The 24491-nt window shown below is 56.2% G+C and overlaps 2 protein-coding genes across 2 annotated transcripts; both read left to right on the top strand.

Moving 5' to 3' along the window:
• Positions 1-160: 160 nt before the first annotated feature.
• LOC138734202 (glucose-6-phosphate exchanger SLC37A2-like) lies at positions 161-22926 on the top strand (the record flags this gene model as incomplete). The annotated part of the gene is made up of 24 exons (XM_069881775.1): positions 161-246; positions 444-579; positions 1018-1094; positions 1178-1344; positions 1757-1794; positions 2670-2852; positions 2974-3064; positions 3143-3205; positions 3672-3807; positions 4402-4475; positions 4917-4995; positions 5193-5328; positions 5767-5843; positions 5927-6093; positions 6506-6543; positions 7419-7601; positions 7723-7813; positions 7892-7954; positions 8421-8506; positions 9367-9415; positions 9701-9774; positions 10245-10323; positions 10432-10529; positions 20994-22926. Coding segments are annotated over 24 exons (2553 nt in total), but the record flags the coding sequence as incomplete, so codon positions are not given.
• Positions 11863-18901, top strand: LOC138734188 (glucose-6-phosphate exchanger SLC37A2-like). Its single transcript, XM_069881764.1, has 14 exons — positions 11863-12045; positions 12167-12257; positions 12336-12398; positions 12865-12950; positions 14282-14521; positions 14960-15036; positions 15120-15286; positions 15699-15736; positions 16612-16794; positions 16916-17006; positions 17085-17147; positions 17614-17699; positions 18560-18604; positions 18893-18901. Exons 1-14 carry the CDS (start codon positions 11863-11865, stop codon positions 18899-18901), a joined length of 1422 nt encoding a protein of 473 aa, XP_069737865.1.
• Positions 22927-24491: the final 1565 nt, after the last annotated feature.

Genomic DNA, 24491 nt, shown 5'->3' with positions numbered 1-24491 from the left:
GAAATCGGGACCGGGTGCCAAAGCCGCTGGCGCCTGGCCACGGCCCAAGAGCTGCCCCTCCCCGGGGAGAAGAGTTTTGGGGATGGGGGATGAGGACCAGCCAGTGGCCACGGCGAGGGAAACAGGATGGCAGCCTGGCTGATGTGGCCCTGATATTTCTTTTGCAGATGGGGACAACTACAATGAGCTTTTTGGGGCGCTGGATAATGCCTTCCTGGTGGCCTATGCCATTGGGATGTTTATCAGGTACCCAAGGCCTTTGCACCCCTTGTCCTCTGCCCACCAGTTTGCAGTCCCAAACTGGTTTCCATCAGGTCGTGCTAACGGGAAAGCAGCTAGGTGCTGGGATCCCCTTGGGATTCGGGCACTGACGTGGTGTGGTGCCGCCCATCGGCAGCATCGCCCGTGACGGCCCCTGTCGGCACTCTTCCCTCTCTCCGCAGCGGCATTTTTGGGGAGCGCCTCCCGCTGCGGTACCACCTGTCGGCGGGGATGGTGCTGAGCGGGCTCTTCACCGCGCTCTTCGGCCTCGTCTCCTTCTGGAATATCCACGTCCTCTGGTACTTCATCATCATGCAGGTCTGTGTGCGCCAGAGATGCCCAGGCTCTGGATTTTACTGCCCTGGCCGTATCCCAGTTTTCTGGTGGCTCTTAGGGATCAGGGTGGCCCAGTTTCATGCGGGAGCACGACGGGCATTTCCACTCCCCGCAAAACCCGGTTACGAGTAGCGTGGGCGCTGAAACCACCGGGCGCGCCGGTCCAGCCGAGCAGGGCGGGCGGCCGGTTTGGCAACCCCAGCCGCTCCCGATTTAGCCATGGGAACAATGCAAAAGGCTCCGGGATTGCCCCAGCAGGAAAAAAAATACCCAAACCAAGCATTTTCTGGCCAGCTTTGGGATGGGGGGGCTGGTTTTGAGCGCAGTTGCCCGAAGCAGCGGAAGGGCTGCGCTCCATGGATCCAGTGGGTGCTCGCCGGGTGCCGACAGTGCCGTGTGATGCTGCTCGTCTCTTGCTAGGTCTGCAATGGGCTGGTGCAAACGACCGGCTGGCCTTCTGTCGTGGCGTGCGTCGGGAATTGGTTCGGGAAGGGAAAGTGAGTGATTCTCCGGCGTATTGCACCCTGGTCCTGGTCCCTGTTGGCCCTGGCGATGCCAACCCCAGCTCTGTCCCTGCCAGGAGAGGTTTCATCATGGGCATCTGGAACTCGCACACCTCCGTTGGCAACATCTTAGGGTCACTCGTCGCCGGCGTCTGGGTTTCCTCTGCCTGGGGTTTCTCCTTCGTTGTGCCTGGCATCGTCATCGCTATCATGGGCATCATCTCCTTCTTCTTCCTTGTGGAGTGTGAGTGGCACAATGTGGGGCACAGCAGATGCCTGGTGGAACAGCAAGATCAGCAGGCAGGGCTATAATTTTTCTCCTGACCCAGCTCTGAGTGTTTTGGGCAACCCAAATACTTTGCAGCTTGTGACAAGCAGGGATGTGGAGCCGGCCACCACAGAGATGCTCAGTATCCTTTGGGATCACCCAGGCAGGCCCAGCGCCCTGTGCCACACGCTCCTCTTGGCCTGTCTTTGTAGGAACCATTTGGGAAGCCCTTTGGGATCTGACCAGGACTTTTCGCTGCCAGGAAGCGGGCGCCAGAGACACAGCCCAGCCCTGGGGGGATTGCAGCTCCATATTTCTCCCTTGCAGCGCATGAGGTGCTGGAGCAGGGCTGGTCCAGGCTCTCACAGGATCTCCTTTCTCCCTCCAGATCCCGAGGATGTTGGCTGCAACCCACCTATGCATCACGTGAGTTCCTTTGATTCCCAACGGGCTCGTACTGGGCCGGGTTGCTCAGTTTAGAGCAAAGCAACCCGAGTGTCACAGTGACTGAACGTGAGCCAGCAGTGTGCCCAGGTGGCCAAGAAGGCCAATGTCATCTTGGCTTGTATCAGAAACGGTGTGACCAGCAGGTCCAGGGAGGTTCTTCTCCCTCTGGACTCGGCACTGGGGAGACCGCTCCTCGAAACCGGTGTTCAGTTCTGGGCCCCTCCCCACAAGAAGGATGTTGAGGCTCTGGAGCGAGTCCAGAGAAGAGCAGCAAAGCTGGTGAGGGGGCTGGAGAACAGGCCTTCTGAGGAATAGCTGAGAGAGCTGGGAGTGTTTAGCCTGGAGAAGAGGAGGCTGAGGGGAGACCTTATTGCTCTCTGCAACTCCCTGAAAGGAGGTTGTGGAGAGGAGGGAGCTGGGCTCTTCTCCCAAGTGACAGGGGACAGGACAAGAGGGAATGGCCTCAAGCTCCACCAGGGGAGATTTAGGCTGGACATGAGGAAAAAATTCTTCACAGAAAGGGTCATTAGGCAACGGAACCGTCTGCCCAGGGAGGGGGTTGACTCGCCTTCCCTGGAGGTGTTTAAGGTGCAGGTGGATGAGGTGCTGAGGGACATGGTTTAGTGTTTGATAGGAATGGTTGGACTCGATGATCCGGTGGGTCTCTTCCAACCTGGTTATTCTATGATTCTATGATTCTATAATGTCAGAAATTGGAGTGGTGCTCAGTTATTGCACAGGATGCTCACTGCTACCGTGGTCTGAGCATCGTCAGGGTCACCTGCTGGCCTCTCTGATGGTTCAGCCCCTTGCAGCAACGAGAGCCACATCTCCCGCTTTCGCCTTGCTTTTAGATGGCCTCCGATGAGGAGGATGTTGGAGGGGTGGCCTCCAAAGAGAAGGACCCTGAAGCAGTCACCTCCCATGAGGGGCCACTGAAAGTCTCAGGCCAAAGCAGCGGGGATCACTCCAACAGCCCCAAGGAACCAGCTGAGGAGCCTGAAACCATCAGCTTCCTCGGGGCGCTCCGGATACCTGTGAGTCATGGGATGCTGCTTGTGTTGTGATGGGGACGGAGGGAAGAGCAAAGCCAGGGCAGCTCACCCCATCAACAGAGAGAGAAAGAAGCTCCTCTGATGTCTCCTGCTGTCCTCGCAGGGTGTGGTGGAGTTCTCCCTTTGCCTCCTCTTTGCCAAGCTGGTGAGCTACACCTTCCTCTACTGGCTGCCCCTCTACATCGTGAATGTCGGTGAGCTCTTGGGGAGGGTGAGGCAGGAGCAAGCGTGGCAAGGACAGCATCTTCTCACCCCTCTTCTCTCCCTTGCAGCTCATTTTGGGGCCAAGGAAGCTGGGGACTTGTCGACTCTTTTTGACGTCGGGGGCATTTTAGGTTTGTGCCTGGGTGGTTGGGGTGGATCGGGGATGGCTTGGGGACAACCCTGGCTTTGATGGGAATTGCTCTCCATGAAGCACTGCAGTGAGGTTTATTCAGTGTTGCAAGCTGCATTCTGCAGGCATAAAATGCCCCTCACCTTTGCCATCCCGTTGACCATCACAACAGCTTTCCTTGGATCTTGCTTGCTCAGGCTCAGCTTTCTCCTAAATAATACCTCAGAAGCGCGGAAGGGATGAGAGCTGTGGGCAGGTGTATAGAAACATCTGCAGGGAGAAAGCGGTGTGAATAAACCAAAGCTCCTCACTCTGATATTGTTATTTTTAACCTTGGGGATGTCTCGCTCAAAAGCTGTGGGATGAAACAGCACCACAGCACAGCATCCCATAGAATTTTTGAGTAAACCAGGGCAAAGCTTTGCTGTTGGTGCAGCTTGAGCAACACCTGTGACTCCTTCTTGCAGGTGGGATCTTTGCCGGCCTCGTCTCTGACTACACCGGCGGCAGAGCCACCACATGCTGTGTGATGCTGGTCGTCGCCGCTCCCATGGTGCGTTGTCATGTGGGGAAAAAACAGTCACAAGGGTTTCTTCTCCTCCAGTTCCTTTGAGTCACGGCCGCCTTCCTCTTCCCAAGCGCCTGGGATGAGCTGGTCACACACTCGGCTGAGATAAGAGCTGGGATAATCCACGTGCCTAGATGTTCCCAGGGTGGATCTCCAGATCTGGGGGCTCGGAGGGGCTTGTTTAGTCCCTGACAGCTAAAGTAAAACCCCTTAGGGTTTTTTCCCTCCGTCCTGCCATAACCCTGTCTTGTCTTAAAGCCTTGGGTGTCCCACTGAGCAGCCCAGCTTTCATCTCTTTGCTCTGTATCCCCAAAGCCCTCATGCTGACAGCCTTGTGCTCCACTTTCTTTGGCCAGGACATCCTTCTTGAGCACCCGCACGGAGCTCATTTGGCTTTGCTGCCACAAACCCACAGCTAATTACCTGTAATCCAAACCTGGCTGGGTCTGGGTTGCAGACCTCTACCAGCTGAAGTAGGAGCACACTGAAAAGCAGAGAGGCCACATCGCCTCCACATCCCCCAACAGCACCAGGGGGGCAAATTACCATCTGGCTCCTGCCAGCGCGTGAGTCTTGCCGGGCCATAAATCTCAGCAGCACCTCTGTTTGCCAGGTATTTAATCTGGCAGGCAGACAGCAGGATGCGGAGCCAGGGGCTCGGCTCCCATGCTGGCTGGTGCTCTTCTTTCCAAACCCCGCATAGGTGAGGGGGGCCGCAAACCTTGGCACCAACAATAGTTCAGGTCCCCAGCTTGTGCACTAGGGCCGCTGCTTGCAGGGCTCATCTCCCCCACCGGCTGGAATAATGTCTTCTACATGTTGATAGCAGCTGGGCACCCTTCGGTAAGGCTGAGCGCCCCCGTCACCCCGAGCCGGGTCACGGCCAGAGGTTTTGGCAGGGGGCCGGCTGCTCATTAGGCACCCGGAGGTAATTAATGTGCCCTGTGTCCCCGGGCCAAAGGGCAGCAGCGAGTGGTGAAATCGGGACCGGGTGCCAAAGCCGCTGGCGCCTGGCCACGGCCCAAGAGCTGCCCGTCCCCGGGGAGAAGAGTTTTGGGGATGGGGGATGAGGACCAGCCAGTGGCCACGGCGAGGGAAACAGGATGGCAGCCTGGCTGATGTGGCCCTGATATTTCTTTTGCAGATGGGGACAACTACAATGAGCTTTTTGGGGCGCTGGATAATGCCTTCCTGGTGGCCTATGCCATTGGGATGTTTATCAGGTACCCAAGGCCTTTGCACCCCTTGTCCTCTGCCCACCAGTTTGCAGTCCCAAACTGGTTTCCATCAGGTCGTGCTAACGGGAAAGCAGCTAGGTGCTGGGATCCCCTTGGGATTCGGGCACTGACGTGGTGTGGTGCCGCCCATCGGCAGCATCGCCCGTGACGGCCCCTGTCGGCACTCTTCCCTCTCTCCGCAGCGGCATTTTTGGGGAGCGCCTCCCGCTGCGGTACCACCTGTCGGCGGGGATGGTGCTGAGCGGGCTCTTCACCGCGCTCTTCGGCCTCGTCTCCTTCTGGAATATCCACGTCCTCTGGTACTTCATCATCATGCAGGTCTGTGTGCGCCAGAGATGCCCAGGCTCTGGATTTTACTGCCCTGGCCGTATCCCAGTTTTCTGGTGGCTCTTAGGGATCAGGGTGGCCCAGTTTCATGCGGGAGCACGACGGGCATTTCCACTCCCCGCAAAACCCGGTTACGAGTAGCGTGGGCGCTGAAACCACCGGGCGCGCCGGTCCAGCCGAGCAGGGCGGGCGGCCGGTTTGGCAACCCCAGCCGCTCCCGATTTAGCCATGGGAACAATGCAAAAGGCTCCGGGATTGCCCCAGCAGGAAAAAAAATACCCAAACCAAGCATTTTCTGGCCAGCTTTGGGATGGGGGGGCTGGTTTTGAGCGCAGTTGCCCGAAGCAGCGGAAGGGCTGCGCTCCATGGATCCAGTGGGTGCTCGCCGGGTGCCGACAGTGCCGTGTGATGCTGCTCGTCTCTTGCTAGGTCTGCAATGGGCTGGTGCAAACGACCGGCTGGCCTTCTGTCGTGGCGTGCGTCGGGAATTGGTTCGGGAAGGGAAAGTGAGTGATTCTCCGGCGTATTGCACCCTGGTCCTGGTCCCTGTTGGCCCTGGCGATGCCAACCCCAGCTCTGTCCCTGCCAGGAGAGGTTTCATCATGGGCATCTGGAACTCGCACACCTCCGTTGGCAACATCTTAGGGTCACTCGTCGCCGGCGTCTGGGTTTCCTGTGCCTGGGGTTTCTCCTTCGTTGTGCCTGGCATCGTCATCGCTATCATGGGCATCATCTCCTTCTTCTTCCTTGTGGAGTGTGAGTGGCACAATGTGGGGCACAGCAGATGCCTGGTGGAACAGCAAGATCAGCAGGCAGGGCTATAATTTTTCTCCTGACCCAGCTCTGAGTGTTTTGGGCAACCCAAATACTTTGCAGCTTGTGACAAGCAGGGATGTGGAGCCGGCCACCACAGAGATGCTCAGTATCCTTTGGGATCACCCAGGCAGGCCCAGCGCCCTGTGCCACACGCTCCTCTTGGCCTGTCTTTGTAGGAACCATTTGGGAAGCCCTTTGGGATCTGACCAGGACTTTTCGCTGCCAGGAAGCGGGCGCCAGAGACACAGCCCAGCCCTGGGGGGATTGCAGCTCCATATTTCTCCCTTGCAGCGCATGAGGTGCTGGAGCAGGGCTGGTCCAGGCTCTCACAGGATCTCCTTTCTCCCTCCAGATCCCGAGGATGTTGGCTGCAACCCACCTATGCATCACGTGAGTTCCTTTGATTCCCAACGGGCTCGTACTGGGCCGGGTTGCTCAGTTTAGAGCAAAGCAACCCGAGTGTCACAGTGACTGAACGTGAGCCAGCAGTGTGCCCAGGTGGCCAAGAAGGCCAATGTCATCTTGGCTTGTATCAGAAACGGTGTGACCAGCAGGTCCAGGGAGGTTCTTCTCCCTCTGGACTCGGCACTGGGGAGACCGCTCCTCGAAACCGGTGTTCAGTTCTGGGCCCCTCCCCACAAGAAGGATGTTGAGGCTCTGGAGCGAGTCCAGAGAAGAGCAGCAAAGCTGGTGAGGGGGCTGGAGAACAGGCCTTCTGAGGAATAGCTGAGAGAGCTGGGAGTGTTTAGCCTGGAGAAGAGGAGGCTGAGGGGAGACCTTATTGCTCTCTGCAACTCCCTGAAAGGAGGTTGTGGAGAGGAGGGAGCTGGGCTCTTCTCCCAAGTGACAGGGGACAGGACAAGAGGGAATGGCCTCAAGCTCCACCAGGGGAGATTTAGGCTGGACATGAGGAAAAAATTCTTCACAGAAAGGGTCATTAGGCAACGGAACCGTCTGCCCAGGGAGGGGGTTGACTCGCCTTCCCTGGAGGTGTTTAAGGTGCAGGTGGATGAGGTGCTGAGGGACATGGTTTAGTGTTTGATAGGAATGGTTGGACTCGATGATCCGGTGGGTCTCTTCCAACCTGGTTATTCTATGATTCTACGATTCTATAATGTCAGAAATTGGAGTGGTGCTCAGTTATTGCACAGGATGCTCACTGCTACCGTGGTCTGAGCATCGTCAGGGTCACCTCCTGGCCTCTCTGATGGTTCAGCCCCTTGCAGCAACGAGAGCCACATCTCCCGCTTTCGCCTTGCTTTTAGATGGCCTCCGATGAGGAGGATGTTGGAGGGGTGGCCTCCAAAGAGAAGGACCCTGAAGCAGTCACCTCCCATGAGGGGCCACTGAAAGTCTCAGGCCAAAGCAGCGGGGATCACTCCAACAGCCCCAAGGAACCAGCTGAGGAGCCTGAAACCATCAGCTTCCTCGGGGCGCTCCGGATACCTGTGAGTCATGGGATGCTGCTTGTGTTGTGATGGGGACGGAGGGAAGAGCAAAGCCAGGGCAGCTCACCCCATCAACAGAGAGAGAAAGAAGCTCCTCTGATGTCTCCTGCTGTCCTCGCAGGGTGTGGTGGAGTTCTCCCTTTGCCTCCTCTTTGCCAAGCTGGTGAGCTACACCTTCCTCTACTGGCTGCCCCTCTACATCGTGAATGTCGGTGAGCTCTTGGGGAGGGTGAGGCAGGAGCAAGCGTGGCAAGGACAGCATCTTCTCACCCCTCTTCTCTCCCTTGCAGCTCATTTTGGGGCCAAGGAAGCTGGGGACTTGTCGACTCTTTTTGACGTCGGGGGCATTTTAGGTTTGTGCCTGGGTGGTTGGGGTGGATCGGGGATGGCTTGGGGACAACCCTGGCTTTGATGGGAATTGCTCTCCATGAAGCACTGCAGTGAGGTTTATTCAGTGTTGCAAGCTGCATTCTGCAGGCATAAAATGCCCCTCACCTTTGCCATCCCGTTGACCATCACAACAGCTTTCCTTGGATCTTGCTTGCTCAGGCTCAGCTTTCTCCTAAATAATACCTCAGAAGCGCGGAAGGGATGAGAGCTGTGTGCAGGTGTATAGAAACATCTGCAGGGAGAAAGCGGTGTGAATAAACCAAAGCTCCTCACTCTGATATTGTTATTTTTAACCTTGGGGATGTCTCGCTCAAAAGCTGTGGGATGAAACAGCACCACAGCACAGCATCCCATAGAATGTTTGAGTAAACCAGGGCAAAGCTTTGCTGTTGGTGCAGCTTGAGCAACACCTGTGACTCCTTCTTGCAGGTGGGATCTTTGCCGGCCTCGTCTCTGACTACACCGGCGGCAGAGCCACCACATGCTGTGTGATGCTGGTCGTCGCCGCTCCCATGGTGCGTTGTCATGTGGGGAAAAAACAGTCACAAGGGTTTCTTCTCCTCCAGTTCCTTTGAGTCACGGCCGCCTTCCTCTTCCCAAGCGCCTGGGATGAGCTGGTCACACACTCGGCTGAGATAAGAGCTGGGATAATCCACGTGCCTAGATGTTCCCAGGGTGGATCTCCAGATCTGGGGGCTCGGAGGGGCTTGTTTAGTCCCTGACAGCTAAAGTAAAACCCCTTAGGGTTTTTTCCCTCCGTCCTGCCATAACCCTGTCTTGTCTTAAAGCCTTGGGTGTCCCACTGAGCAGCCCAGCTTTCATCTCTTTGCTCTGCATCCCCAAAGCCCTCATGCTGACAGCCTTGTGCTCCACTTTCTTTGGCCAGGACATCCTTCTTGAGCACCCGCACGGAGCTCATTTGGCTTTGCTGCCACAAACCCACAGCTAATTACCTGTAATCCAAACCTGGCTGGCTCTGGGTTGCAGACCTCTACCAGCTGAAGTAGGAGCACACTGAAAAGCAGAGAGGCCACATCGCCTCCACATCCCCCAACAGCACCAGGGGGGCAAATTACCATCTAGCTCCTGCCAGCGCGTGAGTCTTGCCGGGCCATAAATCTCAGCAGCACCTCTGTTTGCCAGGTATTTAATCTGGCAGGCAGACAGCAGGATGCGGAGCCAGGGGCTCGGCTCCCATGCTGGCTGGTGCTCTTCTTTCCAAACCCCGCATAGGTGAGGGGGGCCGCAAACCTTGGCACCAACAATAGTTCAGGTCCCCAGCTTGTGCATCCTGTCCCCAGGGTGCCGGTCCAAGGAAAACAGCTGGGAAAACAGCTGGGATAGCCATAACCGGTACATCTCGTGTCTCTTCCAGCTGTTCCTGTATAACCATGTTGGCCAGAAGGGCATCGGCACGTCAGTAGGTAAGTGGCTCCTCAGCGCAGCCGTCTCTGAAGGGGCGGTGGGAGATGCTGCAGACTCAACCTGCCTTTATTTCTTCTCTCAAGCCGGGCTCTCAGTCTAGAATGAGGGGGCGGGTGGTGCTGGTTGAGCATTCGCTGCCTGCCAGGTGGGAGCTCCTGGGGAAAACAGAGATGAGCAGGTGGCAGATGTGTGCGATGGCAACATTTGCACACAGACCAGGGGTGAGGGACCGACGTCCTTTTGCCCCCTGCACTTAATCTCTCTGGCCATCTTGTTCCTCGCAGTGATGCTGATCGTCTGCGGTGCTCTGGTTAACGGGCCTTATGCTCTCATCACAACAGCGGTCTCAGCAGATTTGGTAAGAAGCGTGTCTTGTACCCACCCAAAGCCCACTCCCTCTTTCCTGGAGGAGTGTTTGCTGTGGTTTCTGCTTTCCAGCTTTGTTCTCCAGCGCCTGCAAAGCCCAGCAGAGAAGGCCGGGCTGTTACACCCTGGGCTGTGGTCCACACCCTCCTTTAAACATGGCTTTTCTCCTATTACTTTTTCACCTTGGCTGCATGACTCTGCTTTGGCCCCACTGCATCTCCCTCCATGCACAATCCTGGTGGGAAAATGGACTGGGATGTGACCTGTGATTGCTGCCCAGTGGTGGCAGTCTGGGTTTTGTCATGGTTTGGCTGCAGGCAGCATCCAAGTTTGATCTTCCCATCCACGGCTGGGTCCGATACTTGGGAATTGCTATCGGGAATGGCCTCACACTAGGACTTGCCAGCTGCCGGACCCCAAGGCCACTTTTCCTCCTTACATTTTAGTCCTTCATCCCAACAGGGAACCCATGAGTGTCTCAAAGGGAACGCCAAAGCACTTTCTACCGTCACAGCCATCATCGATGGCACAGGATCTGTAGGTCTGTACGCCCAAAGGATGCTGAGCACTGACTTCCCCTGGTGCCATGGTGCTGGGGGTCCCGGTCCCCTCTCCCCTGTCGCCTAACTTGCCTCATGTGCCCTTGCAGGTGCAGCACTAGGGCCGCTGCTTGCAGGGCTCATCTCCCCCACCGGCTGGAATAATGTTTTCTACATGTTGATAGCAGCTGATGTCTTGGCTTGCCTGGTACGTCCTTTCCCAGCAGGATTTGTTTTGCTACCCTGCACACTCGAGGGCTCCATTTTAGCCGCCTGCTTGCTGGCAGAGGGCAGGGATAGCCCTTGGGAGACAGCCAGGCACAGGACAAATTGCAAAGCCCTGTATGGACTCCAAACCTTTGCCACCACCCACTTGGCTTTTCCCAACGACCGCTTTCACACATGGGTTTAGATCCAGTTCCAAGTGGTGTCCCCAGGGCTCAGTGCTGGGTCCAGCCCTGTTCAATGTCTTTATCAATGACCTGGATGAAGGCATCGAGTGCACCCTGAGCAGGTTTGCGGATGATACTAAGCTGGGTGGAAGCTGGATCTGCTGGAGGGTAGGGAGGCTCCAAAGGGATCTGAACAGGCTGGATCGCTGGGCAGAGTCCAATGGGATGAGGTTTAACAAGGCCAAATGCCGGGTCCTGCACTTGGGGCACAACAACCCTGAGCAGCTCCAGACTAGGAGAAGTCTGGCTGGAAACTGCCTGGAGGAGAGGGACCTGGGGGTGTTGGTTGACAGCGACTGAACATGAGCCAGCAGGGGCCCAGGTGGCCAAGAAGGCCAATGGCATCTTGGCTTGGATCAGAAACGGTGTGACCAGCAGGTCCAGGGAGGTTCTTCTCCCTCTGGACTCGGCACTGGGGAGACCGCTCCTCGAAACCGGTGTTCAGTTCTGGGCCCCTCCCCACAAGAAGGATGTTGAGGCTCTGGAGCGAGTCCAGAGAAGAGCAGCAAAGCTGGTGAGGGGGCTGGAGAACAGGCCTTCTGAGGAATAGCTTAGAGAGCTGGGGGTGTTTAGCCTGGAGAAGAGGAGGCTGAGGGGAGACCTTATTGCTCTCTGCAACTGCCTGAAAGGAGGTTGTGGAGAGGAGGGAGCTGGGCTCTTCTCCCAAGTGACAGGGGACAGGACAAGAGGGAATGGCCTCAAGCTCCACCAGGGGAGATTTAGGCTGGACATGAGGAAAAAATTCTTCACAGAAAGGGTCATTAGGCAACGGAACCGTCTGCCCAGGGAGGGGGTTGACTCGCCTTCCCTGGAGGTGTTTAAGGTGCAGGTGGATGAGGTGCTGAGGGACATGGTTTAGTGTTTGATAGGAATGGTTGGACTCGATGATCCGGTGGGTCTCTTCCAACCTGGTTATTCTATGATTCTACGATTCTATAATGTCAGAAATTGGAGTGGTGTTCAGTTATTGCACAGGATGCTCACTGCTACCGTGGTCTGAGCATGCTCAGGGTCACCTCCTGGCCTCTCTGATGGTTCAGCCCCTTGCAGCAACGAGAGCCACATCTCCCGCTTTCGCCTTGCTTTTAGATGGCCTCCGATGAGGAGGATGTTGGAGGGGTGGCCTCCAAAGAGAAGGACCCTGAAGCAGTCACCTCCCATGAGGGGCCACTGAAAGTCTCAGGCCAAAGCAGCGGGGATCACTCCAACAGCCCCAAGGAACCAGCTGAGGAGCCTGAAGCCATCAGCTTCCTCGGGGCGCTCCGGATACCTGTGAGTCATGGGATGCTGCTTGTGTTGTGATGGGGACGGAGGGAAGAGCAAAGCCAGGGCAGCTCACCCCATCAACAGAGGGAGAAAGAAGCTCCTCTGATGTCTCCTGCTGTCCTCGTAGGGTGTGGTGGAGTTCTCCCTTTGCCTTCTCTTCGCCAAGCTGGTGAGCTACACCTTCCTCTACTGGCTGCCCCTCTACATCGTGAATGTCGGTGAGCTCTTGGGGAGGGTGAGGCAGGAGCAAGCGTGGCAAGGACAGCATCTTCTCACCCCTCTTCTCTCCCTTGCAGCTCATTTTGGGGCCAAGGAAGCTGGGGACTTGTCGACTCTTTTTGACGTCGGGGGCATTTTAGGTTTGTGCCTGGGTGGTTGGGGTGGATCGGGGATGGCTTGGGGACAACCCTGGCTTTGATGGGAATTGCTCTCCATGAAGCACTGCAGTGAGGTTTATTCAGTGTTGCAAGCTGCATTCTGCAGGCATAAAATGCCCCTCACCTTTGCCATCCCGTTGACCATCACAACAGCTTTCCTTGGATCTTGCTTGCTCAGGCTCAGCTTTCTCCTAAATAATACCTCAGAAGCGTGGAAGGGATGAGAGCTGTGTGCAGGTGTATAGAAACATCTGCAGGGAGAAAGCGGTGTGAATAAACCAAAGCTCCTCACTCTGATATTGTTATTTTTAACCTTGGGGGTGTCTCGCTCAAAAGCTGTGGGATGAAACAGCACCACAGCACAGCATCCCATAGAATGTTTGAGTAAACCAGGGCAAAACTTTGCTGTTGGTGCAGCTTGAGCAACACCTGTGACTCCTTCTTGCAGGTGGGATCTTTGCCGGCCTCGTCTCTGACTACACCGGCGGCAGAGCCACCACATGCTGTGTGATGCTGGTCGTCGCCGCTCCCATGGTGCGTTGTCATGTGGGGAAAAAACAGTCACAAGGGTTTCTTCTCCTCCAGTTCCTTTGAGTCACGGCCGCCTTCCTCTTCCCAAGCGCCTGGGATGAGCTGGTCACACACTCGGCTGAGATAAGAGCTGGGATAATCCACGTGCCTAGATGTTCCCAGGGTGGATCTCCAGATCTGGGGGCTCGGAGGGGCTTGTTTAGTCCCTGACAGCTAAAGTAAAACCCCTTAGGGTTTTTTCCCTCCGTCCTGCCATAACCCTGTCTTGTCTTAAAGCCTTGGGTGTCCCACTGAGCAGCCCAGCTTTCATCTCTTTGCTCTGTATCCCCAAAGCCCTCATGCTGACAGCCTTGTGCTCCACTTTCTTTGGCCAGGACATCCTTCTTGAGCACCCGCACGGAGCTCATTTGGCTTTGCTGCCACAAACCCACAGCTAATTACCTGTAATCCAAACCTGGCTGGCTCTGGGTTGCAGACCTCTACCAGCTGAAGTAGGAGCACACTGAAAAGCAGAGAGGCCACATCGCCTCCACATCCCCCAACAGCACCAGGGGGGCAAATTACCATCTGGCTCCTGCCAGCGCGTGAGTCTTGCCGGGCCATAAATCTCAGCAGCACCTCTGTTTGCCAGGTATTTAATCTGGCAGGCAGACAGCAGGATGCGGAGCCAGGGGCTCGGCTCCCATGCTGGCTGGTGCTCTTCTTTCCAAACCCCGCATAGGTGAGGGGGGCCGCAAACCTTGGCACCAACAATAGTTCAGGTCCCCAGCTTGTGCACTAGGGCCGCTGCTTGCAGGGCTCATCTCCCCCACCGGCTGGAATAATGTCTTCTACATGTTGATAGCAGCTGGGCACCCTTCGGTAAGGCTGAGCGCCCCCGTCACCCCGAGCCGGGTCACGGCCAGAGGTTTTGGCAGGGGGCCGGCTGCTCATTAGGCACCCGGAGGTAATTAATGTGCCCTGTGTCCCCGGGCCAAAGGGCAGCAGCGAGTGGTGAAATCGGGACCGGGTGCCAAAGCCGCTGGCGCCTGGCCACGGCCCAAGAGCTGCCCGTCCCCGGGGAGAAGAGTTTTGGGGATGGGGGATGAGGACCAGCCAGTGGCCACGGCGAGGGAAACAGGATGGCAGCCTGGCTGATGTGGCCCTGATATTTCTTTTGCAGATGGGGACAACTACAATGAGCTTTTTGGGGCGCTGGATAATGCCTTCCTGGTGGCCTATGCCATTGGGATGTTTATCAGGTACCCAAGGCCTTTGCACCCCTTGTCCTCTGCCCACCAGTTTGCAGTCCCAAACTGGTTTCCATCAGGTCGTGCTAACGGGAAAGCAGCTAGGTGCTGGGATCCCCTTGGGATTCGGGCACTGACGTGGTGTGGTGCCGCCCATCGGCAGCATCGCCCGTGACGGCCCCTGTCGGCACTCTTCCCTCTCTCCGCAGCGGCATTTTTGGGGAGCGCCTCCCGCTGCGGTACCACCTGTCGGCGGGGATGGTGCTGAGCGGGCTCTTCACCGCGCTCTTCGGCCTCGTCTCCTTCTGGAATATCCACGTCCTCTGGTACTTCATCATCATGCAGGTCTGTGTGCGCCAGAGATGCCCAGGCTCTGGATTTTACTGCCCTGGCCGTATCCCAGTTTTCTGGTGGCTCTTAGGGATCAGGGTGGCCCAGTTTCATGCGGGAGCACGACGGGCATTTCCACTCCCCGCAAAACCCGGTTACGAGTAGCGTGGGCGCTGAAACCACCGGGCGCGCCGGTCCAGCCGAGCAGGGCGGGCGGCCGGTTTGGCAACCCCAGCCGCTCCCGATTTAGCCATGGGAACAATGCAAAAGGCTCCGGGATTGCCCCAGCAGGAAAAAAAATACCCAAACCAAGCATTTTCTGGCCAGCTTTGGGATGGGGGGGCTGGTTTTGAGCGCAGTTGCCCGAAGCAGCGGAAGGGCTGCGCTCCATGGATCCAGTGGGTGCTCGCCGGGTGCCGACAGTGCCGTGTGATGCTGCTCGTCTCTTGCTAGGTCTGCAATGGGCTGGTGCAAACGACCGGCTGGCCTTCTGTCGTGGCGTGCGTCGGGAATTGGTTCGGGAAGGGAAAGTGAGTGATTCTCCGGCGTATTGCACCCTGGTCCTGGTCCCTGTTGGCCCTGGCGATGCCAACCCCAGCTCTGTCCCTGCCAGGAGAGGTTTCATCATGGGCATCTGGAACTCGCACACCTCCGTTGGCAACATCTTAGGGTCACTCGTCGCCGGCGTCTGGGTTTCCTCTGCCTGGGGTTTCTCCTTCGTTGTGCCTGGCATCGTCATCGCTATCATGGGCATCATCTCCTTCTTCTTCCTTGTGGAGTGTGAGTGGCACAATCTGGGGCACAGCAGATGCCTGGTGGAACAGCAAGATCAGCAGGCAGGGCTATAATTTTTCTCCTGACCCAGCTCTGAGTGTTTTGGGCAACCCAAATACTTTGCAGCTTGTGACAAGCAGGGATGTGGAGCCGGCCACCACAGAGATGCTCAGTATCCTTTGGGATCACCCAGGCAGGCCCAGCGCCCTGTGCCACACGCTCCTCTTGGCCTGTCTTTGTAGGAACCATTTGGGAAGCCCTTTGGGATCTGACCAGGACTTTTCGCTGCCAGGAAGCGGGCGCCAGAGACACAGCCCAGCCCTGGGGGGATTGCAGCCCCATATTTCTCCCTTGCAGCGCATGAGGTGCTGGAGCAGGGCTGGTCCAGGCTCTCACAGGATCTCCTTTCTCCCTCCAGATTCCGAGGATGTTGGCTGCAACCCACCTATGCATCACGTGAGTTCCTTTGATTCCCAACGGGCTCGTACTGGGCCGGGTTGCTCAGTTTAGAGCAAAGCAACCCGAGTGTCACAGTGACTGAACGTGAGCCAGCAGTGTGCCCAGGTGGCCAAGAAGGCCAATGTCATCTTGGCTTGTATCAGAAACGGTGTGACCAGCAGGTCCAGGGAGGTTCTTCTCCCTCTGGACTCGGCACTGGTGAGACCGCTCCTCGAAACCGGTGTTCAGTTCTGGGCCCCTCCCCACAAGAAGGATGTTGAGGCTCTGGAGCGAGTCCAGAGAAGAGCAGCAAAGCTGGTGAGGGGGCTGGAGAACAGGCCTTCTGAGGAACGGCTGAGAGAGCTGGGAGTGTTTAGCCTGGAGAAGAGGAGGCTGAGGGGAGACCTTATTGCTCTCTGCAACTCCCTGAAAGGAGGTTGTGGAGAGGAGGGAGCTGGGCTCTTCTCCCAAGTGACAGGGGACAGGACAAGAGGGAATGGCCTCAAGCTCCACCAGGGGAGATTTAGGCTGGACATGAGGAAAAAATTCTTCACAGAAAGGGTCATTAGGCAACGGAACCGTCTGCCCAGGGAGGGGGTTGACTCGCCTTCCCTGGAGGTGTTTAAGGTGCAGGTGGATGAGGTGCTGAGGGACATGGTTTAGTGTTTGATAGGAATGGTTGGACTCGATGATCCGGTGGGTCTCTTCCAACCTGGTTATTCTATGATTCTACGATTCTATAATGTCAGAAATTGGAGTGGTGTTCAGTTATTGCACAGGATGCTCACTGCTACCGTGGTCTGAGCATCCTCAGGGTCACCTCCTGGCCTCTCTGATGGTTCAGCCCCTTGCAGCAACGAGAGCCACATCTCCCGCTTTCGCCTTGCTTTTAGATGGCCTCCGATGAGGAGGATGTTGGAGGGGTGGCCTCCAAAGAGAAGGACCCTGAAGCAGTCACCTCCCATGAGGGGCCACTGAAAGTCTCAGGCCAAAGCAGCGGGGATCACTCCAACAGCCCCAAGGAACCAGCTGAGGAGCCTGAAGCCATCAGCTTCCTCGGGGCACTCCGGATACCTGTGAGTCATGGGATGCTGCTTGTGTTGTGATGGGGACGGAGGGAAGAGCAAAGCCAGGGCAGCTCACCCCATCAACAGAGAGAGAAAGAAGCTCCTCTGATGTCTCCTGCTGTCCTCGCAGGGTGTGGTGGAGTTCTCCCTTTGCCTCCTCTTTGCCAAGCTGGTGAGCTACACCTTCCTCTACTGGCTGCCCCTCTACATCGTGAATGTCGGTGAGCTCTTGGGGAGGGTGAGGCAGGAGCAAGCGTGGCAAGGACAGCATCTTCTCACCCCTCTTCTCTCCCTTGCAGCTCATTTTGGGGCCAAGGAAGCTGGGGACTTGTCGACTCTTTTTGACGTCGGGGGCATTTTAGGTTTGTGCCTGGGTGGTTGGGGTGGATCGGGGATGGCTTGGGGACAACCCTGGCTTTGATGGGAATTGCTCTCCATGAAGCACTGCAGTGAGGTTTATTCAGTGTTGCAAGCTGCATTCTGCAGGCATAAAATGCCCCTCACCTTTGCCATCCCGTTGACCATCACAACAGCTTTCCTTGGATCTTGCTTGCTCAGGCTCAGCTTTCTCCTAAATAATACCTCAGAAGCGCGGAAGGGATGAGAGCTGTGTGCAGGTGTATAGAAACATCTGCAGGGAGAAAGCGGTGTGAATAAACCAAAGCTCCTCACTCTGATATTGTTATTTTTAACCTTGGGGATGTCTCGCTCAAAAGCTGTGGGATGAAACAGCACCACAGCACAGCATCCCATAGAATTTTTGAGTAAACCAGGGCAAAGCTTTGCTGTTGGTGCAGCTTGAGCAACACCTGTGACTCCTTCTTGCAGGTGGGATCTTTGCCGGCCTCGTCTCTGACTACACCGGCGGCAGAGCCACCACATGCTGTGTGATGCTGGTCGTCGCCGCTCCCATGGTGCGTTGTCATGTGGGGAAAAAACAGTCACAAGGGTTTCTTCTCCTCCAGTTCCTTTGAGTCACGGCCGCCTTCCTCTTCCCAAGCGCCTGGGATGAGCTGGTCACACACTCGGCTGAGATAAGAGCTGGGATAATCCACGTGCCTAGATGTTCCCAGGGTGGATCTCCAGATCTGGGGGCTCGGAGGGGCTTGTTTAGTCCCTGACAGCTAAAGTAAAACCCCTTAGGGTTTTTTCCCTCCGTCCTGCCATAACCCTGTCTTGTCTTAAAGCCTTGGGTGTCCCACTGAGCAGCCCAGCTTTCATCTCTTTGCTCTGCATCCCCAAAGCCCTCATGCTGACAGCCTTGTGCTCCACTTTCTTTGGCCAGGACATCCTTCTTGAGCACCCGCACGGAGCTCATTTGGCTTTGCTGCCACAAACCCACAGCTAATTACCTGTAAGCCAAGCCTGGCTGGCTCTGGGTTGCAGACCTCTACCAGCTGAAGTAGGAGCACACTGAAAAGCAGAGAGGCCACATCGCCTCCACATCCCCCAACAGCACCAGGGGGGCAAATTACCATCTGGCTCCTGCCAGCGCGTGAGCCTTGCCGGGCCATAAATCTCAGCAGCACCTCTGTTTGCCAGGTATTTAATCTGGCAGGCAGACAGCAGGATGCGGAGCCAGGGGCTCGGCTCCCATCCTGGCTGGTGCTCTTCTTTCCAAACCCCGCATAGGTGAGGGGGGCCGCAAACCTTGGCACCAACAATAGTTCAGATCCCCAGCTTGTGCATCCTGTCCCCAGGGTGCCGGTCCAAGGAAAACAGCTGGGAAAACAGCTGGGATAGCCATAACCGGTACATCTCGTGTCTCTTCCAGCTGTTCCTGTATAACCATGTTGGCCAGAAGGGCATCGGCACGTCAGTAGGTAAGTGGCTCCTCAGCGCAGCCGTCTCTGAAGGGGCGGTGGGAGATGCTGCAGACTCGCCTGCCTTTATTTCTTCTCTCAAGCTGGGCTCTCAGTCTAGAATGAGGGGGCGGGTGGTGCTGGTTGAGCATTCGCTGCCTGCCAGGTGGGAGCTCCTGGGGAAAACAGAGATGAGCAGGTGGCAGATGTGTGCGATGGCAGCATCTGCACACAGACCAGGGGTGAGGGACCGACGTCCTTTTGCCCCCTGCACTTAATCTCTCTGGCCATCTTGTTCCTCGCAGCGATGCTGATCGTCTGTGGTGCTCTGGTTAACAGGCCTTATGCTCTCATCACAACAGCGGTCTCAGCAGATTTGGTAAGAAGCGTGCCTTGTACCCACCCAAAGCCCACTCCCTCTTTCCTGGAGGAGTGTTTGCTGTGGTTTCTGCTTTCCAGCTTTGTTCTCCAGCGCCTGCAAAGCCCAGCAGAGAAAGGCCAGGCTGTCACACCCTGGGCTGTGGTCCACACCCTCCTTTAAACATGGCTTTTCTCCTATTAATTTTCCACCTTGGCTGCATGACTCTGCTTTGGCCCCACTGCATCTCCCTCCATGCACAATCCTGGTGGGAAAATGGACTGGGATGTGACCTGTGATTGCTGCCCAGTGGTGGCAGTCTGGGTTTTGTCATGGTTTGGCTGCAGGCAGCATCCAAGTTTGATCTTCCCATCCACGGCTGGGTCCGATACTTGGGAATTGCTATCGGGAATGGCCTCACACTAGGACTTGCCAGCTGCCGGACCCCAAAGCCACTTTTCCTCCTTACATTTTAGTCCTTCATCCCAACAGGGAACCCATGAGTCTCTCAAAGGGAACGCCAAAGCACTTTCTACCGTCACAGCCATCATCGATGGCACAGGATCTGTAGGTCTGTACGCCCAAAGGATGCTGAGCACTGACTTCCCCTGGTGCCATGGTGCTGGGGGTCCCGGTCCCTTCTTCCCTGTCGCCTAACTTGCCTCATGTGCCCTTGCAGGTGCAGCACTAGGGCCGCTGCTTGCAGGGCTCATCTCCCCAACCGGCTGGAATAATGTTTTCTACATGTTGATAGCAGCTGATGTCTTGGCTTGCCTGGTACGTCCTTTCCCAGCAGGATTTGTTTTGCTACCCTGCACACTCGAGGGCTCCATTTTAGCCGCCTGCTTGCTGGCAGAGGGCAGGGATAGCCCTTGGGAGACAGCCAGGCACAGGACAAATTGCAAAGCCCCGTATGGACTCCAAACCTTTGCCACCACCCACTTGGCTTTTCCCAACGACCGCTTTCACACATGGGTTTAGATCCAGTTCCAAGTGGTGTCCCCAGGGCTCAGTGCTGGGTCCAGCCCTGTTCAATGTCTTTATCAATGACCTGGATGAAGGCATCGAGGGCACCCTGAGCAGGTTTGCGGATGATACTAAGCTGGGTGGAAGCTGGATCTGCTGGAGGGTAGGGAGGCTCCAAAGGGATCTGAACAGGCTGGACCGCTGGGCTGAGTCCAATGGGATGAGGTTTAACAAGGCCAAATGCCAGGTCCTGCACTTGGGGCACAACAACCCTGAGCAGCTCCAGACTAGGAGAAGTCTGGCTGGAAACTGCCTGGAGGAGAGGGACCTGGGGGTGTTGGTTGACAGCGACTGAACAGGAGCCAGCAGTGGCCCAGGTGGCCAAGAAGGCCAATGGCATCTTGGCTTGGATCAGAAACGGTGTGACCAGCAGGTCCAGGGAGGTTCTTCTCCCTCTGGACTCGGCACTGGTGAGACCGCTCCTCAAATCCTGTGTTCAGTTCTGGCCCCTCCCCACAAGAAGGATGTTGAGGCTCTGGAGCGAGTCCAGAGAAGAGCAACAAAGCTGGTGAAAGGGCTGGAGAACAGGCCTTCTGAGGAACGGCTGAGAGAGCTGGGGGTGTTTAGCCTGGAGAAGAGGAGGCTGAGGGGAGACCTCATTGCTCTCTCCAACTACCTGAAAGGAGGTTGTGGAGAGGAGGGAGCTAGCCTCTTTTCCCAAGTGACAGGGGACAGGATGAGAGGGAATGGCCTCAAGCTCCAACAGGGGAGGTTTAGGCTGGACATCAGGAAAAAAAATTTCACAGAAAGGGTCATTGGGCACTGGAACAGGCTGCCCAGGGAGGGGCTTGAGTCACCTTCCATAGAGGTGTTTAAGGGACGGGTGGACAAGGTGTTGAGGGACATGGTTTAGTGTTTGATAGGAATGGTTGGGTCTTTTCCAACCTGGTTATTCTACGATTCTATGATCTTCCCTGGGAAGAGCCTTAAAACTTATCTCCCAGCAATACAGACACTCATGCCGAGGCTGGTGGCTACAGAGCCATCGGTCCCATCATGATCCTCCACTTTTCCTCCTGCAGCTCCTCGTTCGTGTGGTGGTCAAAGAGGTTCGCGGGTGGTGTGGCTGCATGGTGAGGAAGAGAGGGTACGTACGTACTGCCCCGTGGTGGCCTCTGGCCCCGCGATGCCAAAACACGGCACTGCTGCAACTCCAGAAAGATGTTTGTTATCCCTTGCTGTCATTGCTGCATCTCCGTGTGGGCGTCACACTGGGCTTCGTGTCACCGCCTGCCCAACATCTCCCTCCTGTGGGCACAAAGACATTCCCACCTCTGGCCAGGGCAGTACCTGGGGGATTTTAGCCATCCACACCCCATGAAACTCTCTTGATGCTAAACAAGCCATCCTTGTGTCTTTGTAGCTCTAGCGTGCAGCTAACAGAGTCAGTGCTGGATGGGAAGTAGCTTGATGTGAGTATCCCTACTTGAGCCCTGAGGATTAAATGCAAACGCAAGCCTGATTCACTGTGATTTCAAGTTTCGCTTGGCAGGCTCAGCCTAGAAACGGCTGCTCTGCTGATAATTTAAGGGCTGAGATCAAGATTTGGGAATCAAAGGATGCAATCATGATGGCTGGGGGAGAGACTGCAGATGTGCGGGTGGGCAGCACATCCCTGTCTCCGAGTGACTTACAAGACATAAGCCTGGATGCCCAATTAGCAAAACATTGATTAACGCACTTGAAACAGCCAAATGTATAGGCTGAGCATTTTGCCCATCCATGCTAATGAGCTTGATTACGCAGAGTGTGGGCTCGCTAATCAAATGCGTGGGCCAAATCACTGCATCAAGGGTGTGAATAACGTGAAATTACAGAATGGTCGAATGGTTTAGGTTGGAAGGGACCTTAAAGATCATCCAGTTAATGAGCACTGGCCCAGCTCCAGTCGCCACCAAACCCCTGGGAGCACCAAGGGGACGAGGCCACCGCCAGCCCTGGCAATGGGGTGTTGGACCCCCAGGAACATTTGGTCCTTTGTGTCTTGTGTTTGCAGGTGAAAGACCAATAATCTGGGCCTCGCGCTGTGGTAAGTGCGGCCCAAACCTCCTTTGCCGGCCGCCGGTGGAGGGCTGTGGTGCTCCGCTCCCCTGCGCTGGGGCTGGTTGGGGCCAGGACTGTCCTGGCTGGGTTGGCACTGTCCTCGTCTGCACCAAAACCCTGTGCTGGGGGAAGCAGCTGGTTCCATTTACAGCAATACTGCAGCACCTCAGAGGGCTTTGGGGAGCGCGTTTTCTCTGGAGCAGCTTGCGGATAGAAGGCGCAAACACTGAGGGGTTTGAGGGACACTTCAGCTTTGGCCAGAAACAAATTGGTGGCCCGGTCTTCTCCTTGCAACTTTCTTCTCCTCCGGGCTTGTGGTTCAGATGGGGTTTCTCGGCAGAGCCGTTCTTCCTTTCCATCCCTCTGGCAGCTGCGCTGCACCCATCGTCGATCCCGATGCCAACAAAAGGCGCCTGCTGCACTCAGCCGCCCGCTTCTCTCCCCGCAGGTTTAAGGAGTTTTGACATTCCCCCTGCGAGCTGCCCTGAGCTGAAAGGCCTGGAGGGAGGAGAGAGGCTGGGGCACGCAGGAGCGTGTTCGTCTCGGCAGAGCCGAGGCACAACCTCAAGCACGGCCCCATGGGCTTGTACAGCCAACATGGGTTTGCTTTGGAGGAGGGCAGCAGTGAGGAGCCGTCCGAGGGCCCCGGCTGGCCGGTTTTCTGGGCCGATTCTTCACCGTCAGCCGGTTTATTAATAAAAACATGCAAAAACTGTGTTGCCACTCCGTGCCCTTTCCTGGTGGGGCTCGGCCAGGCCTGCATGAACCTGGGGGTGGTGATCACTCCCTTCTTCTTGCTTGTCTTCACATGGAGCCTCTTGTTTGCAAGCCTGCACCATCCCAGCAATTGGTGTTTCAGGATATTGGATCAGGAGGACGGCGCCGAATCACGGAATGGTTTGGGTTGGAAGGGACCTCAAAGCCCATCCAGTCCCACCCCTGCCATGGGCAGGGACACCTCCCACTGGATCAGGGGCTCCAAGCCCCATCCAACCTGGCCTTGAACCCCTCCAGGGATGGGGCAGCCACCCCTGCTCTGGGCAACCTGGGCCAGGACCTCCCCACCCTCACAGGAAAACATTTCTTCATCTCAATCTCCCCTCTTTCAGCTGAAAACTGTTCCCCCTCATCCTCTCCCTGCCCGCCCTGATCCAGAGCCCCTCCCCAGCTTTCTTGGAGCCCCTTTCATTACTGGAAGCTGCTCTAAGGTCTCCCCAGAGCCTTCTCTTCTCCAGGCTGAACAAGCCCAGCTCTCTCAGTTGAGAGAACACTTAAAGGCACAGCCTCACCAACAAAGTGCCACTTATTCTACATAGAGAAGATCCCATGGAGCCCAAACCAAGATAGTTTTGCTCCTTGTCTCATCCCACTGACAAAAACCCAAACCCCAAAGTGGCATTTTTCCCGACTACTGTGTTTCATAATTTCATAGAATGATGTAATAGGTTGGGTTGGAAGGGGCCTTAAAGTCCAGTGCAGCGCGGGTGGCTGATAATCTTCATTAGCTGTGTCCTAATTATGAGGAGCCGTTGGACAGATGTTGAGGAGCCCCTGGGAGGTTAAACCTGCCGGCCACGCAGGCTCCTCTGAGCCGAGGTGGTTTGGGATTAAGGCAGGGGCCAGCTGTGCTCTCACAAGGCGACTCCGCTTTGATGTGCGAGGAGCCAGGGCACACGGGGCATTCCTGAGCCATGGGGTGTGTTTCCCAACCTGTTTGCCATGGAGAGGTTGTGCCATGCAGGCTCCGGCTCTGCACCCAGGGCAGAGCAGCGTTTATGCCCGGTCTGACTCTGAACCCTTAACTTCACCTCCTTGGATCTTAACCCGAGGAGAAAACATCTGGGCCCGATGTAATTTTATTAAGTGCTGATTTCATCAGCGAAGGGGCAAAGGTGGGGGGGAAAATAAAAAAAAAAACCAAAAAGAAAACCTGCAGCAGTTGGAGCTGCTCCCTGGAAATCCTGCACAGTGACGGATCGGCTCGCAGGGCACAGGCCACTTGGCGAGGATGGTGATGGCCTTCGGTTCCCTCCACGCTGGCTGGAGATGCTCAGTGGGGCTTGAAAACTTGCTGGTGGTGCACGGGTCCCTGGGGAGATGCAGGAGAAATGATGGGGCAGGCAGAGAGAAGCAAACTCCCCAACTGCCCTTGTTTTCAGCAAAATAATCCCCACCCTGGGGCTGGCACCATGGCATCACCAGCAAATACAGCCTCTGGTGGCACCAGGGTCGATGGTGCCGGCCAAGATGCCACCCTGCCCCAAGCACTGGGCTGAGAACGCTTATTTTAGTGCATGTGTGACCGAGCTTTCACTTTGCTCAACTGTGGAGGAGGAGAGAGGGATCGAAATACATTTTCAAGCAAAAAATGCCACGACCCATGACATGTAGAGGAGCTCGTTGCAACACCAAGTTGGTTTAGCTTTTTTTGTCCCCCTTTCTTCCTCTTTTTTTCCCCTATTCTTCCTCTTTCCCAC

This window comes from Phaenicophaeus curvirostris, unplaced genomic scaffold (assembly GCF_032191515.1).
Source record: "Phaenicophaeus curvirostris isolate KB17595 unplaced genomic scaffold, BPBGC_Pcur_1.0 scaffold_69, whole genome shotgun sequence".
Taxonomy (NCBI): domain Eukaryota; kingdom Metazoa; phylum Chordata; class Aves; order Cuculiformes; family Cuculidae; genus Phaenicophaeus; species Phaenicophaeus curvirostris.
This window is presented reverse-complemented; position numbering and strand designations above follow the sequence as displayed.